Genomic DNA, 16,517 nt, shown 5'->3' with positions numbered 1-16,517 from the left:
CCAGTAGAGCTGAGACCCTCACCCAGTAGAGCTGCTCCTGCCAGGGGCCCTCAGGACGTGGCTGGATGTGCCCGTTACACGTCATTGCAGCCATTGGAGGTTCGGCCAGGGGGTCACTTCCTTTGTTTGTTTGAGGGGTGGGCACAATAAAGACATGGAGATTAGCTGTGTGTGTGTGTCATTAGGGTTTGTCTGCACTGGTGACTTCCATGACAATCAGGTGACATTATAAGAGCAACAAATGCAGAGGAGCAGCTCAGCCCAGTGGGGTCACACGCCTCTTCTTGTCACTGTGCCCCTCAGTGTTGTGCCGGTAGGAGTTTGTGCACACATGCAGATCCAGTTGTGTCAATCAGTTCTTGCCCTAAAAATGACAGGGTGGGTATGAGAAAGTATAAAAAAAAGTGAAAAATCACTCCAGCAACTTTTATTACTGACAAGACCCTTGGGATCTGACATCAAGGCAGTGACAAGATGGCACTAACACGTGGCAGGGCACCTAGCAGACTCAAACTCACTGGGGGAGATGCTGGCAAAGACCCCACAAGCCACCGGTGTGCTGCTTCTGTCTTGTGTGCCATGTTGGGCGTGTCATCGTAATGGCGCCACTCACTGTGCCTGCCGTCAAATCAAAGTGGACAACCTGTTGGAATGTTCTATGTAAAGCATATCATCATTAAATGCAGTGCATTGCATGTGTCATTCCAACAGATGGAGCACCACAAACATTTGTAGTAAGAAAACGCATTGCTGCACATTTGTGATGCGCCATCTGTTGGAATAACAGAGCCCTAGAACTGGACGGGCAGACACACAGACACCTGTCTGTAGGATTCAGAACATTTAATGTGCTTATCATCTTCACTGTCAGGTGGGCAAACATCAGCCGGTGGGCTTACTGTGGAAATCTGTCCCCTCCCGGCCCACTTCAGGCTGGTAACATCACTTGCAAAGAGGACCACCGAATCAATAAGATAATTAAAAGGCCAAGCTCAGTTATGGGTCCCCCATTGGACCCCCTCAAGGTAGCAGAGGAAGAGGAGGAAAGAAGTCAAACCTAAGTGCCATTATGAACAATGATGCCCATCTTTTGTGTGACACACCAGCACTGAGGACGTTCAGCCAATGAATCCTTCAACAGAAGTGGGTCAAGAAACGTCACTGGGGGTCCTTTAATATCAGCAGCAATACACCTGTATAGCGCCTTACAGGGACTGGGACTCAGAAGTCAAAAGTTTTCTTTCTTTAAATGTTGTTACTTTTCAGTCATTCTGGTGTGTGTTCATCTATCTGTCTGTCTATCTATAATATAGTGCCTTTCACATCTATCGATCTGTCTGTACTTTTATATAAGTATTGTTTTATAACTTACTGAACAATAAGAAACGACTAAAGGACATTTATGTGAGTTAGAAGGCCCGGGGGGGGGGGGGGTCAGATTTCTTTTTCTTTCTTCCCCAGTCGTCTGACCTCATCATGTGACTCGTCCCTAAAAGCTTAAAATTAAATAAAAACGTTTTTCCTCCCAGTTAATAATGTATCCATTTTACCGAAGTGTGTACTGATTTATTTCGTGTATGTTATTTATGTATTATTCTTACCTTTTTTTAATTCTATTTTTCATTTATCGTAACTGTTTCCTTGACAGCGCGTTGAATTCCATCCTGTGCGTGAAAATGTGCGTTAAACGAGACGTTGATGTTCAACTGAGCTCCGCAAAGCCGACTTTTGCCGAGTGCAGCCGAAATGAGCCGAACGGCAGCAAACCGGAAGTTGCCGAGTGGAGCCGAGGCGGCCGAACCGGAAGTTGCCGAGCGCAGGCGCGGGGATCCGAGTGCTGCCGAGCTGTGAGCCGCCGATGCCGCGCAGGTGAGGTGGACGAGTTTCCAGAGTCAAGTCGTTCAGCTCGCCGGTACTCGGGCCGAAACGCTCGGTGTCTGTACGGAGCCCGGATCGGGAGAGGAGCACGATCGTAGCCGCCTTCCTTAGGCCGCTAGCAGGTGAGGCGGGGAGGTCGCCGTGATGGAGGGACTGAGATAGGGAGAAGCCGCCAACGCCACCGACTGAGATTCTGCTCGGCTCCGGCATGTGAATGCCTTTCGAGCCGACGGGTCGGCGGTCCGATTGGGGCAGGGAGGAGGCGCAGGCCACCGGCAGAGTGCCCGGCAGGCCGCTCCGGAACCCCGCTCTGGATTTATGAGGTTGGCTGGTGACGCCAGCGTGGCGAAAGATGTCCGGCCGGGCAGGCCGCGGGGTGGGCCGCAGTGTGTTTGTGTGATGACGTCATGAATAAAAGGCGCTATATTCTAGCGTTTGGGGGGCGGGGGCGCGAGAAGCTCTGAGGTGATTCAAGCTGCACCTGCACGGGCTGTCGCTTACACGTTGGCATCGCTGGTCGGGTGTGCTTGGCGCAGTCGCCGTGCCTTCCTTACTTTACCGCTTGTGCCCTGCCCTGCCCTTTCGTGTTTTTACCTCCCTCATTGACGTCTGCTGTGCCCGTAGGTTGGACTTCACTTGGACGGCGGCCTCTTCCGCAGATGGACTTGCTGTGCCACACACTGCCAGGTAACGTCCTGCTTTTCTGACTGACATGTGACGGGGGGGCGACAAGGAATCGTAGAATAGCGAAGGCGGAGAGCAGGGATGGGAAGAAGAAGAAATGCCGGCAGAGGTGTAGAAGAGTTTAGGAGGAGAGCGAGGAGATGTGGCGTGGGGTCAGAGGACCGGAGGAGTGCAGGATGAAGCTGCTGCCACACAGGCTGAAAATCGGGCAGAGGGTTAAAGAGCGAAGGCTTACCATCCTAGGGGACTGTTTTTACAGATAGGTGTCACTTTATTGTCCCCAAGGGGGAACTTAAAATCTTACAAAAAGGATAAAAACAAATTACCCCCCCCCCCCCCCCCATACACACATGGTACCTTCTGGCTCGGACAACAAAGAGCTGCCACTGTCAATGCCAGCTTGTAGGTGGCAGGAAGGTGAGGTGAGACGTGCCCGGGTTGTGCCACGGCTTTATAGTTGGCCAAAGCAGGTCCACGACAGAGGCAGCCGTTAAAAGTGATGCCAGGCAGACGAGACAGCTGGTAGAGACCACTGAGAGGGCCAGAAAGGATGGATGGCTTTGGAGAAGGAGGGTCTGGAGATGCACGAGAGAGGAGTGAGTGAGGACCCCCAGGCTGGCACAGTGGGTATCGCTGCCACCTCACACTGTGTAGTTTAGGGTCCTCCCTGTGTGAAGTTTCCAGGTGGGCTTCCTCCGGGTGGTCCAGGTTCCCCCTGCAGTCCACAGACACGCAGGTTCTGAAGTGTGTGTGGCGTGTGTGTGTTTGCTCTGTCCAGGCCTTGTTCCTGCTGGGATGGTCCCAGCCAGCCATATTAGAGGGTGGTGTGCTATGGACTGGGGTGACGGACAGAGGAGGTGGTCTGCTCCAGGGGTCTTCTCAAAGTCCTTAGCAGTTTGTCCTGCTTAAGGAGGTGTGGGCTTGTGGGACAGAAGGCCAGTCCTCCCAGTGCAGGGTTTGTGTGGCACCCGAAAGGAGGAAGAGGAGGGGAAGTTCAGAGGCTTTGGAAGCTGGAGAGTTGAAGTCGGAATATTTGAGGGTCCGTGTGCAGAGAGAGAGGAGTTTGAGTGACCAGGATGAAGAAGCGGGCGCAGTGTGGTGGGCCAGTCGGAGGCGAGGGCTGAAGGTCGGTGACGTCTGGTGGGTGGCGCAGGGCGTCTGATGAGGACAGACGAGGAAAGTGGGGGCAAAAGAGGGGTGCCATAGGGGAGGTGGGTGGACCAAGTAAAGGAAGATGCCAGACTGGCGAGGGGGTGCCCCTCACGGTCCGCTCACCCTCTGCCCTTCTCTCCCACAGACCTCACGTGACCGAGTGTGACGAGGACGTTTGCCCTGCCCTGGAGGTAAGGACCCCGGTGCCAAAGCAGGCCTCTCGGTGCCCGCCAGCCGAGAATGTAACCCCTCTGCCCGTCTCTCTCTCTGTCTCCTCAGCCAGGCTGCCATGCTGTCTGCTCAGCCCAGGTAGGCCGACCGCTCCGAAGACATGAAGCTCAAGCAGAGGCTGGTGCTGCTCGCCGCCCTGCTGGTGGTCTTCATCCTGGCCAAGGTGTTCCTGCTCGATGGCGGCGAGGGCTCGGTGGCCAGTCGACAGGACCTGCGTGCCTTTCAGCGCATGGAGGGGGGCTTGCGGCTCCAGCGGGGCGCGCGTCTCGACCACACTCTTCAGTCCCCCTGGGAAGTGGCTGCCCAGTGGGTGGGACCCCGCGAGGTCTACCCGGATGAGACCCCCGAGCTGGGGGCGGTGCTGGCCGCCATGGCGACGAGCCGCATCGAGCGGGCCGACGTGGGCTACAAAGGGACGCAGCTGAAGGCCCTGCTGGTACTGGAAGGGGGACAGAAGGTGGTCTTCAAGCCGAAGCGGTGAGCTGCCCGATGGCTGTGGGCACTGGGGTGGGGGTGAGGGGGGGCACCACCGCCCGGGCTCATCCGCTCTTCCTTGTCGTTCAGGTACCCCCGGGACTACGTAGTGGAGGGGGAGCCGTACGCGGGATACGACCGGCACAATGCCGAGGTGGCCGCCTTCCACCTGGACAGGTAGGTGCACTGCCACGCGTGCGCCTGGGGAGCTTGGCACCCGCAGAGCCCAGGCTGACGTCTCTGCCCATTGCTTTGCAGGATCCTGGGCTTTCGCAGGGCCCCGCTGGTGGTGGGCCGCTTTGTGAACCTGCGGATGGAGATCAAGGCCGTGGCCAGCGAGCAGCTGCTCAGCACCTTCCTGATGCAGGGTAAGACGAGAGTGCCAATGGCAGGGGCTGGCGCTGCCAGGTGTGCCACTCTAACGCAGCTCTGCTTCCAGGGAACAACAGCTGCTTCTACGGCAAATGCTACTACTGTCGGGAGAGCGAGCCGGCCTGCGCCGAAGGGGACGTCATGGAGGGCTCGGTCACCCTGTGGCTGCCCGACGTGTGGCCACTGCAGAAGCACCGGCACCCATGGGGACGGACGTACCGCGAGGGCAAGCTGGCGAGGTGAGGTCTCAGAGGGGGGGGCTGTGGAGGGAGACGGCGCAGGGGACAGACATGTGGGTATTGTGGTGCCACCCGTGCCCCCTGCTTGTCCGTGCAGGTGGGAGTATGACGAGAGTTACTGCGATGCCGTGAAGAAGATGGCCCCCTACGACTCGGGTCCCCGCCTGCTGGACATCATAGACACGGCCATCTTTGATTACCTCATTGGCAACGCTGACCGGCACCACTATGAGAGCTTCCAGGATGACGGCGGTGCCAGCATGCTCATCCTGCTGGATAATGCCAAGAGGTAAGATGGTGCCTGCCTGCTGTGGGGTGCTTGGCGCCCCCTCATTTGGTGCCACTCATTTCTGTACCCTCGCCCTTCTCTCCACACAGCTTTGGAAACCCGGCTCTTGATGAGCGAAGTATCCTGGCCCCCGTGTACCAGTGCTGCATGTGAGTGCCACCGTCCCCGTGTGCCCCGTCCCCTTTCTGTGCCCTTCTCGTCCTAATGGCTCCCGGTTCTTGTTCCCAGGGTTCGCGTCTCCACTTGGAACCGCTTGAACTTGTTGCGCGGTGGGGTCTTGAGCTCGGCCCTGAGGACCGCCACAGCCCACGACCCCATCTACCCCACACTCACAGAAGCCCACCTGGTGGCTCTGGACCGGCGGCTGGAGGGGGTGCTGACCATCGTGCGCCAGTGCGTGGAGACCCTTGGTGCCGACTCGGTGCTCGTGGAGGACCGCTTGAGACTGTCGCACTCGTAGGCCCGGCCAATTCAACAAGGGCTGTGGTGCCCCCCGAGGACTGTCTGCCCAGGCATCCTGGCGAGAGACTTGAACTGCTTCCAAGGAGGTGGCGTCGAGGCCACTGGCTGCTTTGTTTTTTTCTAAGTTATTAAAAAAGGAAATCGGAGAGGACCGTGTGGCGCGTGTTGGGCTCAGTTGTGTGCCATCACCTGGGTGGGCTCAGGGAAAGCAAGACCACTGTAGGCTATGGGGGGGGACAGACAGGTGCCATACGGGGTCCTGAAGAGATCCCCTTGGCAGACTGGACCACCCTTGCTGTCACTTGCACCAGCCTGGTTCATGGTAGAAGGTGCCAGTGTCATTGTCTAGGTTCTGCCCAGTGAGGTTTGGGAGAAGTGGGTGGAGGAGGGTAGCCCAAATAAAGCGCCTTGGCATTTTAAGGCCCACCCGTGACAGCCATGCCAGGCTGTGTGGGGCATTGGTCACCATTTGCACTTGGCGGTCTTGCCATTTGATAGTTGCCCCTCTTTTTTCGTTATGTAGTTTTGCACTCAACACTCCCAGGGTGGCAGTCTGTGTACAAACCTCCATGTTGGGTGAGAATGGGGCACTGCCAGTGGGCCAAGTCTGCCCATCCTAGTAGCAGTCTGCACCACGGCAGGCTTGACTGTGGGGCTGCTGAAGTTGTGATTTCACAAATGTGCCATCCATCATGTGCCCGGGACAATTCAAGTCTGCTTATGAATATGCCAGCTTCGCCCGCAGTTGCCAACCCAAAGTTCTACCAATGAATTTCAAGTAAACAAAAATTAAAGGGCTGCTGGACCCACGGAGATAAAGAGTTAAGGTGAGTGGCACGGCAGCGGGTTAAGAGGCAGGTAGGTGGAATATGGCACTGCAGCAGGCATCGGCCTTTGTGCCCCTGGGCAATGTGTGGCCAGCAGGGTCCCGGGGAGTTATAACTGGGAGACTTGGGCAGTTTGGTGACTCTCATATGGCTGGGAGTGTGGGGGTGCCCACGTATGAATGGGCTTTGTGCGACTGCGCCACTGGGTGAGCTCTCCACCCGTCTGGCATGTGCCTCCTTCAGATCTGGTCCATGAAAATCACAAACGGGGTGGAAGGAAGATGCTCTGCAAAAGTGGAAACCAAAGGACACAACTGTCTTCTTGAGCCCCCTAATCCAGTGGCATAGGGGCACCACGGAGTGCCCTGCCCAGCTCAGTCACTGCCAGGCTTGAGGGCTACAGGGTTCTGTCCTCCATTTAGGTAGGTAGGGCATCTCTTTCTGAGATGTGACATCGAGTGCCATGTTAGCAGTGGGCACACACTTTAGCCAGAGGTGCTAAAAGATCTTTAAGATGGCACAAACATTCCAGTATACAGCGGCTTTATGCAGGAGTGTAAAGGAAACATTTGCCCCCAAGTGACCCCGAGCTGCATGTAGTGACGGCTGAGAACAATTGGGGACAACAAAAATGACAAAATATGTTTATGACACGATGGGCCTGAATGGGGGCAACACTGCAAACGATGCCAGCATCCAAGTGAAGGGCAGTCCACACGTCCAGTTGCACACAAGGAGATGGGGGGTGTAAGACTTGGCAGACGTGGCCAGAGTCACAGGTGTACACGAGATGGGCCTCACCTGCCCGGGTCTTCATCCTGAAGTGGACAAACATGGCCGTCCACATGGCTTTTCATGTCTTTAAAGACGTTCTGAATGAAGGAGCTGAAAGGTGCCCACGTGGGCTCCATTTGCGACTCCGGTGCCATCACTGCACTTCTTCAGCTTACTCTGTGTGGACATCTTGTCCTCCTGGTTGCTCCTTGTAGACCACAGGCTTCCTCTTCCATTTTATTGTTGTACACTCAGCCCACAACCAGGATCAGGGCTCCAGGAGTGCCAGCCTCAGGGTAACGCAAGAGGGGCACCATCTCAGCCGCTGGCACACCAATGGCCGATCCGTGTTTTAGGTTTTATTTGATGGCCCCCACTGTGTCTTTGGCTCCAAAGCCCCCTGCCCCGCCACTCCAGGGGCGTTTCTAGGATTTGCAGGGATCAGGGGGTCTGCCCCTTCATTGATTGTCACGTGCCAGGGGTGCTGTCCCTCAGGGGCCCCTCCTGCCCGGGTCTGCTTCTTCAGGAGTCTCTTCATGGCCTCCCTGGCTCTGCATGGCTTTGCTCTAAGACCTCCAGTCCAAACTGTTCCGGCGCCCCCTAGAGGCCCCGGTGGATGTTAGCGGCGGCCTGTGCGGGAGTCTACTGTCATATTGCACCTATAACAAAGATGAGGGCAGCATGGCAGTTAGCGGGCACAGCAGACCATCACTTTCACCTTAACGGCCGCCCTGTCGTGGAGGACATCAGGAGGAATGAAGCTGAAGTGAAGTGAAGTGATGGGCTGAGGACAGAAATCACTTCGTTACCCTAAGAGTTAGGGCAGCCGTTAAGAAGTTCCTGGAGTGCGATGGAGGCGGCCGAGTAAACGACAGCCAACTGGCCTGCCGGTCTCGTGTTCTCCTGCGTGGAAGCTTCGACTTGAACGTGACGTTGCAGCTTACAGAGAAGGGCGACTCGAATGGTCTCAGATTCCTGTAATCCCTTGTTGGCCCCGTTATGAAGGGTTTTACCCGTCAGGTTCCGCATTTGTTACATCGGACGTGTTTAACCGGCTTTTGTATTCGTACACCATCGACACAAGGGCCTGCTGCTTTCTCGTGGTCGGTCAAACGCTTCCCTGCACCTCCACGGCCATATCCCCGGTCCCGGCGGCTCTCCAAGTGTAATAACGTGACGTCGTCAATGTGCGCGTCACTCGCCCCACCCACGGGCCCTTTTAACCTGCAGTAATATGGCCGCCAACAGTTGCTAACGCATGCGCCGTGGCGCCACGCTCTAACCGCGAGCCTGAAGTCGCTGTCAGTCGGAGCGGCGCAAACATGGCGGCGTACACAAGCGAGCTCGAAATGGCCAAGAAGAACCTGTGCGAGGCGCTGGGAGACAACAGTAAACAGTAAGTGGCGTCTGGAGAGGCGGCGGCGTGGAGCCGTCGAGTACACACGCGCGTATCAATAGGACGGACAGTCCAGGATAGAAAGCCGGGCCTCGAGAGCGGGAAGCCCGCAGTGAGCCCCGCTGCCAGTGCGCTGATCCGCGGCTCCTCTGGTGCTCTCCGACAGTCCTGGGGACCAGTGGAGTCGGATGGGGGGGCTTAGGCGGGCGCGTCGACTGCTGGTTGGGGGCCGCCGATTTCTTTAGGGCAGGGGCGTCGGGCTCTGGTCCAGGGGGGGCCGCTGGTCTTCCCGCCTGCCTGTCTGTCACTTTGGTGTTCCGGGAGCCGCGCACGTCTGCTGCTCCTCCTCGACTTCTCTTCGTTGTAATCGCCGTCTTGTTTTACGAGTCAGTCCACCGAATTGCTCCTTTAGTTCGTTAAATGGTAGCCGAATACAGCGAAGCGGACCTCCGACTCCAACCCGCTTCACGGCGCCAGTTCGTTAACCAGAAGCCCGTGGCCTGCTGGTGGGCTCGTTCTGCCACAGCTGGGGGTTTTCATTTCTCTAACGTCTGGTGGCCCCGAACAGACCAACAGCGTGAAGCGTCCACGTTTTAATTTTCAGCTGTCCATGATGGACTCCGCTCGGCCGGCCATCTGTTGGCTCCTCTCGTATCTCGTTGTGGTTTGGCTGCTAATTAAGGGGTCCGAGGCAGGCGAGCTGATCGGCCGCAGACGCGGGGCTCCGATTAACAAGCGGGTTCGAATGAAAAGCAGCGCAGGCCGGAATGCGGGGAGCTAGCAGACCCCCGTAAATGGGGAGGGGAGGGTCCCGTTTCAAATGTTCTCATGAGGTGACGTCCATGCCGACACCTGAGTGGGAGTTTTGTTTTCTTTGACGTTTTGATCCAAAGTGATTTCCAAATGACGCTCCAGTCTTGTGTCCCCTCCTGAGGGCTCTCCAGGTTTGTGCTTCTCTTCCCAGTCTCGGTAGTTTGTCTCTGATTCCCGCAGCTCTTTGTGGAATGAAGTGCTTGCTGGCCTCCGCCCTCCATGGTCTCCTCCACCGATGGCCTCGAGATTCACGACCCTCCTTATCAAAACCTTGAAGGATTTTGCAGACCTGATGAGGTCCCCAGGTGGTCTTCCCTGCTTGACACTAAAACCACAGGAGAGGACACGTCCTCAAGTCCCATGATGCACCTGCCTGCTCTCCTCTTTCTTGTACCCAGAGTGCCCACCACCCCCCACACTCCAGATGTCCTCTCACTGGTGGGATGTTTAGCCCGACGTCCCTTGACTTAAATTCATTTGATTTGCTTTTCTGTTGCTTCTGCACGTTGCTTAAATGGTGGGAATGCTGAGTGACGTAAACCCCTAAGACCCTCTCGGTGGTCGCTTCCTGTGGCTCCGTGTCCTTCAGACATGGATGGATGTTAATGTTCCTCTTGTCGGCCTGCAGTGCCTTCCATTTTTCTCCATTAAAATTTGCTGCCGATGCCCGCTGGTCATGGTGGTGGGTTGTCTGCATGTTGGTCACATGGTTTGCATTGTTGGGGTCAATGCTAGAAGTTTGACTTTGCTGTCAGTACCAGCGTCGGACCCCAGTACCACAGAGGCAAATAAGTGACGGCAGCCCACCACTTGTGCGCCTCCCTGCTGTGTCGCCCACTGCAAATGATGACGAGGAGTGGGGGGGGGACGGGGGGGGGGTGTTTGTTCCCCTTAGGAGTCTCCAGCGCACCACTCGACGTCGAGCTCAGCATTAACCCTTGCAGCGCACCCTGCAGTGTCTCCGTTGTGTTCCCTTTGGTGTGGCCGTGTTGATGTTTGTGATGCGCCGTCTGTTGGAATGACAGAGACATGGCAGGCAGATGGACAGACACACAGACTCTGTATTAGGGTGGATGTGCACCGGGGAGATCGGAGCAGAGTGGGAGACGTGTGCCCTTGGAATTTCAAACACACTGCAAAGCCACCCGTCACTTCTGTTACTACAGTTCCCAACTGCTGGGACCCCCCATTTCTTAAAATGGAGTGAGCCCCACAGCCCTATAGGATGGCGAGCAAAGGGCTGATTGAGAAGGAGAGCCGTCCTGGCGTGGCACCGATAGGCACATCGTCACACATCTGCCTGGGGTGTTGCTCGTGATGGCCGCTCGCTTCTCTTGTCATCCTCTCCTTCATGGCCGCCACCAGCAGGTCCAGAGGGCCCCCCATACCTGGCAGCTTGTTGATTCGCTGGCCGTCTTCTCATGTGATGCCACAGTTTGGAAAGTCACCCTGGCTGTGGCCGGACAAGGCAGATAGATGTGAAAGGCACAGGGCAGCGTGAGAGAGACACACGTGCTAAGGAGGAGAGGCCTACGAGGTGATGACAACACACATTGTGACGTTCTCCAAGTGACACACAGATGGCTGTCAGTAATCAACACGGGTTGGGACACCTGCAGCAACTGCACACATCGAGGCTTCATTACCGTTCATTCCGTGTCAGGCCGTCCCCTGACCCCTGAGTGGCGCTGACGGGCACACCACGTTGGTCTTTTTGGTGACCTGAACCTTTTATTTTTGAATTCATTTTTTAAATCTCTGGCACTTTAGTGCCCCCCTTTGTACCATCTCAGGTTCATCGCTAACTCGCGCTGTTCATTTAATATGCGGGACCATGCAAGACCCCCCAGCCGGCCCACCCACTGACATTTTGTGTTGACATATGAAGTAAGAATAGAAAGATAATAAATAGCAGAACTTGAATGTCACAGAAAGAAAGTCATTCTGTGTCACCCTAATGGCCATGTGTGAGTCAACAGCTGGCACGGTGGGCGCCAACACACTTGGCAAAGGGCACAGTTCAGAAGTTTCGTTTCCAATAAATTCTTAGTTTATGTTAACAACTTCATAAAATGCCACCACTTTCTCGGGTAAAGAACGAGAAATCAAGATGTCACTCGACCGGGGGGCCTGTGCCTGTGGGGTCCTTATTTGTGCTAATGGACGCGTCTCCACAACAAGTGGGTCAAGTGTGGTGAAAGGACAGGTAGACAGACAGATATGAAGTGGGCCCTTTAACTGAAGGCTTGGCATGACGGGCACATGAAGGCACTATATTCAAATTCGGAGTGTCCTCTTCTGAGCTCTCATCACCTGTATCTCCATGGACCTTGGGGACCTGCCTGGAAGTGTCGGCTCAGGGTGGTCACGTGGGCATCGAAGTCGAGCGCTGGCACCAGCAAATTTGCAGAGGAGACGCCACAGCTGTCAGAGTCGCAGGGAATCCCAAAAGGTCCCCATCAGCTGTGACTCGCACAACTCGGAGCTCAGACGCAGCTCACACTCTTCTAAATCGGTGAGGGGGCCGCAGGTCCGGACCCACCATGAGGTGAACTCCACACGTGTGTTCAGCACAAGTCTGCCTTTCCTGCTCCCCTGGGGCGAAGCGAGTGTCCCCCCCAGGACACAGGTGACGACAGGTGGTGGGCCAGGACTCGTGTCGGAGTCCCCAAGCTTGTCAATGGTAAACGGGGGCGTCTGCCAAGGACGGACTGGGAGTTTTGGCTTTTCCCTCCAGCCTGTGTCATCTGAGCCATGCCAGTCTTCGGAAGTCCCCTTTTCTGCCACTAGATGTCACCCGAGGCGCACGTTGGGCTCTCGTTCGTTTAATTTAAGTTGGGACTGCGATGGGCTGTGCCTGGTGGCCAGTTTATTAGGTGCAGCCCCACGTTTGGACAACTGGGCGTCAGTGGGTGCTACAAAGTGGGCAGACTGGCAAGTGCTGGAATGGGCTCAGTTGCTCTGTCACAGACGGGAGCAGTGATGTGAAGAGCTCTAAGTGACCGGTGACAAGGGACAAAAGTGGAACAAAGCAATGAACGGAGATGGAGGGGCCGACACACTGCTGAGGACGTCGAGGCCTTGGGGACAGTGCCAGGCCTCTTTAGGTGGCAGTCAGCCGATGTGGAAATTAGGGGTGGGAATAAAAAAAAAAAACCTTTAAGCGTGCGGACAAATCAAAGAGGAATGGCATGCAGGTGGGGGCCCGAAGCTCAGCGCGGCCATTGGTGGTCCTCATCTCACGTGCAGGGCGAGAGCCTCTGAGGTGTGCGTAGTGCGGACCCTCTGGGCGATGAGGAGTCAGGACCTGCTTGGCTTCAGAGCTCCATGGAGGTGGGCTGCTGGCACACAGAAGTGTTTGGGCACCGACGGTGGGCTTGTGGTGCCCCCCCCATGAGTGCTTTCCTGTTCTGTTTTTTTTGTGTGTTCTCCCCGTGCCCACCTGGCTTTCCTCTCACAGGTCAAAGGTGGATCGCTGATGCCAAGTTGCCCCCTGATGTGTGTTCACCCTGTGGTGGTCCTGCTTGTGCCCAGTGCTTGGCCCCTTGACCCCGCTCAGACGGACGGTCGATTTGAGATGGGGCTCCTTTGGTGACCCCCGGCCTTGGTGTTCACGACGTTGGGGGGCCGAGTGTGTCGTCTGTCTGCCTCTCCTCGTGGGAGGACTTGGGGTCTCCTGCTTCACCATCCGCGCCCCCCCCCCATTCAAGTCGTCCACATTACAGCTCAGGGGACCCAAATCAATGACATCCAGCTCTGTGCTTCGTGATTGGCTGTGACTTGTGGCCATGTGACCTGACTGCTCAGGTCGGAGGTCATGTGAACTCCTGGGCTGAGCACCGTTGTGATTGGCTGGCACTGGCAGTGGGTGGAGAGATGAAACTGAGACTCTGGTGGTGCCCCCGTTGTCTGGCTTCACCTTCTCGACCTTGCCAGCTGTGAATCGTTCGCCGTCCTCCCCAGCAAAGTGCGATGCCCACACTGACTGCCAGCGCCTCCACTTGGTCGGCTTTAACCCACGCGTCGCCTCTCAAGTGTCACGTTTTTTGTATCAATGTGCGCCATTTTGACGTTACAGTTTGGGATGGCAGGTCACTTTGTGCTTAGTAATGCAAGCCATCAAGACGGGCAACACCTCGGGATCGGGCAGCGCAACGCAAGCGACTCCCCAGACGCCATCATGGAGTGAGAAATCGAGAAGGAAGAGGGCATCCTGACGGGAGAAGAACACCTGGTGCCAGCTGTGTGGGTAACATGGTGAGGCTCCGCTGGTCACCTCAGACTAACGTGGCACACCGCGCTAAGAATCAGACGGGCGTATTTCTGGAACTTTGACCTCTGTAACGGGAATTGGGCAGACGCTCATCTCGGAGTCTGCGGACACCCTTGTCCTGGAGTGAGCCCACGTGACGGGCATGAAGTGGGGGTTGAGGAGCTCCTCAAGTGCCACAGGGCCTTGGGCTTTGTGACGTGAACCTGAAACAACACAAGGAGGTCCATCTGGGCGAGCGGGTGAAGGGTGCGGTGCGCTTTTACCCAGAGTGCCCTTCAGCCAGCTTGTCGATGCGAACCATCTTGTCACCGGCGGTCTGATTGTGTCGAGTTTGTGGTTGGTCCGGTGTGCCCAAGAACCTCCTGTCAGGATCTGCTGAAGTTGAATAGTGCCGTGATGCCAGCCTCCCCTAGTGTGCCACTCTTAGTTTGATTGTTTAGTGGGTACTTCTTTCCTTTTCCATTTCCTTTTTGTTGCTCCCTTTGTTGAACTCGAGTGCCACTGTCACCATCACAGCCCTCCTGCTGTTTGCCCCCCTGTGTCTGCCCAGCGAGACTGAACTGGAGAACCTGTGCTGTGAAGTGAAGCCCACCTGCCGCCTTTGAAGGGTTTGTCGGGGGGGCAAGTCGAGAGCGGCCTGAAGGATGGCGTGTGCCCACTCTGTGCCCAGGCAGGCTGCCTGAGTCACTCGGCCACCAGTGTCCTGCGGGTGAAGCTCTCAAACACGTCACCGCCTGGTGGGCTCTCCTCTGTCTGCTGACCGTGTGCCAGTCAGACAGGATGGCACTGCAGTTGGCGTGAGGTGAGAAGTGTCTGTGGACCTCCACAAGGTGACAGCAGATGCGGATGGTGGTGGTCCTGACTTAGCGGGGTGTTTACTGGTGACACTGAGGGGGTACACCTGGAAGAGGAATGCTGGCCGGTGGGCTCATTGCAGGACGCTGTGCCTGTGCATGGCGCTATATAAGCCGCTCTTCTCTCGCAGGTACTGGGCTAACCTCAAGCTCTGGTTCAAGCAGAAGATCAGCAAGGAGGAGTTTGACATTGAAGCGCGACGATTCCTGACGCAGGAGAACGGTGAGTGGGTACTGTTGGGGTGCGGCCTTGGGCCCGGGAGGGGGGTCTTCTGCAGATGGTTGTGTTACAGACCACCGAGGCCCCCCTCATGCTCTGTCTTTGTCTCCACAGTTCACTTTCACAACGACTTCCTACTGGCCATCCTGACCCGCTGCCAGATCATGGTCGCTGTGCCAGGTAGGTGGCCTTGCAGGCCGTGTCCACCAGAGGGCAGTCTCTTGGCTGGCGTGTCCCCTTTTGAGCCCTTGTCCTTGTGCCCACAGACAGTTCGGGTTCAATGTCCTGGCCTGCCAACTCCACCTCCAAGCCCGGCAAGTCCAAAGGCAAGAAGCGCTTCTCGTCTGTGCGCCAGAAGTTTGACGTGAGTGCCCGGCCGTAGTCTATCTGCCTGCCTGCCCGCTGTCCGCGCCACTTTCTCACACCCACCTCTCTCTTGGCAGCATCGTTTCCAGCCCCAAAGCGCGCTGTGCGCTGGGCCACCGCTGGGCAGGAAGGAGCCCCCCATGGAGGACGACGACGTACGACTGAGCGCCCACACCCTGCTGCTGCCCACTCGCGGGCAGCTGGAGGCACGCATGATGGTGACGGCCTTCGAGCTGGGGCTGGGCAACGTGGCCGACGATGCGGTCAGCACCTTGGTCTGCGCCGTGGAGGTAGGGCCGCGTGCGGATGTGATGTCGGGGTCCAAGGGACATCTGGGTGGGCCAGCTCGCTAATGATGCCCTCTTTGTGCCACTTCCAGTACCACCTGAAGGACATCCTTATGGCCGTCTTCTCCCGGCGCCGGGCGTACCGCCTGAGGGACGGTCAATTCCAGTACGCCTTTGGCAGCGGCGTCACCCCTCAGCCCTACCTGAAGAATAGCGTGGCAGCTTACAGCAGCATCAGCGACGGGTAACCTTCCAAGGGAGAGGTGGGCGTGGTGGGTGCCCGTTGGTCTCCTGCCGCCTCTTCTCTAACCCCAGGCTTTCTCTCGCCAGGCCCCTCTCCGGTGTGTCCCTCCCGGCTGGCCTGACGCCGCAGCTTCTCCCAGACGAGGCCGAGCAGCAGGCTGCCCTCCTCCTGGCCTGCTCTGGGGATCGGCTGCCCCCCTCCCTGCCCCCGGTCACCATGTTGGACCTCCTGGAAGCCCTGCAGGTACGGAGTTGTCGGCCTGGGGGGAGGGAGGGCCCAGCACGTGGCTCCAGTGCCAGTCTAATGCCAGTCCTCCTGCAGATTCATCGAGAGGCCATCCCGTCGCACACCGTCTACGCCCTGAACATCGAGCGCATCCTCGCCCGCTTGTGGCACCCCGGTCACGACGAGCTCGAGCAGGACGTCACTCACCAGCAGCGGCTGGCGGCCAAGGAGGGCATGCTCATCTGCTGACCATCATGGCGTGCGATGCCCATAGACTGGACTGAACTGACCTGCAGCAGTAGTTTGCAGGGCGGGCGAGTGACCAGACAGACTGGTCAGTGTCGCCCGATGCCCACTTTGTAAATATTAAAAGTTATTGTTTTTCAATGTGTGTGTCGTGTGAGCTCAAAACCACCAGTAATGGGCACACCCAGTGCCTACTGAGGTAAGTGGATCC

The 16,517-nt window shown here is 56.9% G+C and overlaps 2 protein-coding genes across 4 annotated transcripts; both read left to right on the top strand.

Annotated features, from left to right (window-relative positions):
* The first annotated feature begins 1,786 nt into the window (after window positions 1-1,786).
* Window positions 1,787-5,937, top strand: fam20b (FAM20B glycosaminoglycan xylosylkinase). 3 transcript variants are annotated; one of them, XM_051933260.1, is made up of 10 exons: window positions 1,787-1,869; window positions 2,503-2,565; window positions 3,860-3,905; window positions 3,994-4,422; window positions 4,510-4,596; window positions 4,678-4,787; window positions 4,859-5,030; window positions 5,128-5,319; window positions 5,409-5,468; window positions 5,548-5,937. In XM_051933260.1, exons 4-10 carry the CDS (start codon window positions 4,046-4,048, stop codon window positions 5,777-5,779), a joined length of 1,230 nt encoding a protein of 409 aa, XP_051789220.1. In that variant the 5' UTR covers window positions 1,787-1,869; window positions 2,503-2,565; window positions 3,860-3,905; window positions 3,994-4,045; the 3' UTR covers window positions 5,780-5,937. The 3 variants fall into 3 exon arrangements, with proteins under 3 accessions (XP_051789220.1, XP_051789218.1, XP_051789219.1); XM_051933258.1 differs by having other exon boundaries at window positions 1,801-2,000; XM_051933259.1 differs by having other exon boundaries at window positions 1,802-2,000; window positions 3,998-4,422.
* Window positions 5,938-8,626: 2,689 nt separating this feature from the next.
* tada1 (transcriptional adaptor 1) lies at window positions 8,627-16,447 on the top strand. Its single transcript, XM_028810726.2, has 8 exons — window positions 8,627-8,778; window positions 14,850-14,941; window positions 15,053-15,118; window positions 15,205-15,302; window positions 15,382-15,594; window positions 15,684-15,835; window positions 15,922-16,078; window positions 16,157-16,447. The coding sequence occupies exons 1-8, from the start codon at window positions 8,705-8,707 to the stop codon at window positions 16,307-16,309; spliced, it is 1,005 nt and encodes a 334-aa protein (XP_028666559.1). The 5' UTR covers window positions 8,627-8,704; the 3' UTR covers window positions 16,310-16,447.
* Window positions 16,448-16,517: the final 70 nt, after the last annotated feature.

Source organism: Erpetoichthys calabaricus, chromosome 10 (genome assembly GCF_900747795.2).
Source record: "Erpetoichthys calabaricus chromosome 10, fErpCal1.3, whole genome shotgun sequence".
Classification (NCBI taxonomy): Eukaryota; Metazoa; Chordata; class Cladistia; order Polypteriformes; family Polypteridae; genus Erpetoichthys; species Erpetoichthys calabaricus.
Note: the sequence above shows the minus strand (reverse complement) of the source record. Positions and strands in the feature narration are given on the sequence as shown.

Coding starts and splice junctions, on each gene's coding strand:
- fam20b (XM_051933260.1), top strand. CDS start 4,046: ATGAAGCTCAAGCAGAGGCTGGTGCTGCTCGCCGCCCTGCTGGTGGTC. Junction 4,423..4,509: donor GTGGTCTTCAAGCCGAAGCG/GTGAGCTGCCCG, acceptor CTTGTCGTTCAG/GTACCCCCGGGACTACGTAG. Junction 5,031..5,127: donor CGCGAGGGCAAGCTGGCGAG/GTGAGGTCTCAG, acceptor TTGTCCGTGCAG/GTGGGAGTATGACGAGAGTT.
- tada1 (XM_028810726.2), top strand. CDS start 8,705: ATGGCGGCGTACACAAGCGAGCTCGAAATGGCCAAGAAGAACCTGTGC. Junction 8,779..14,849: donor CTGGGAGACAACAGTAAACA/GTAAGTGGCGTC, acceptor CTTCTCTCGCAG/GTACTGGGCTAACCTCAAGC. Junction 14,942..15,052: donor ATTCCTGACGCAGGAGAACG/GTGAGTGGGTAC, acceptor TTGTCTCCACAG/TTCACTTTCACAACGACTTC.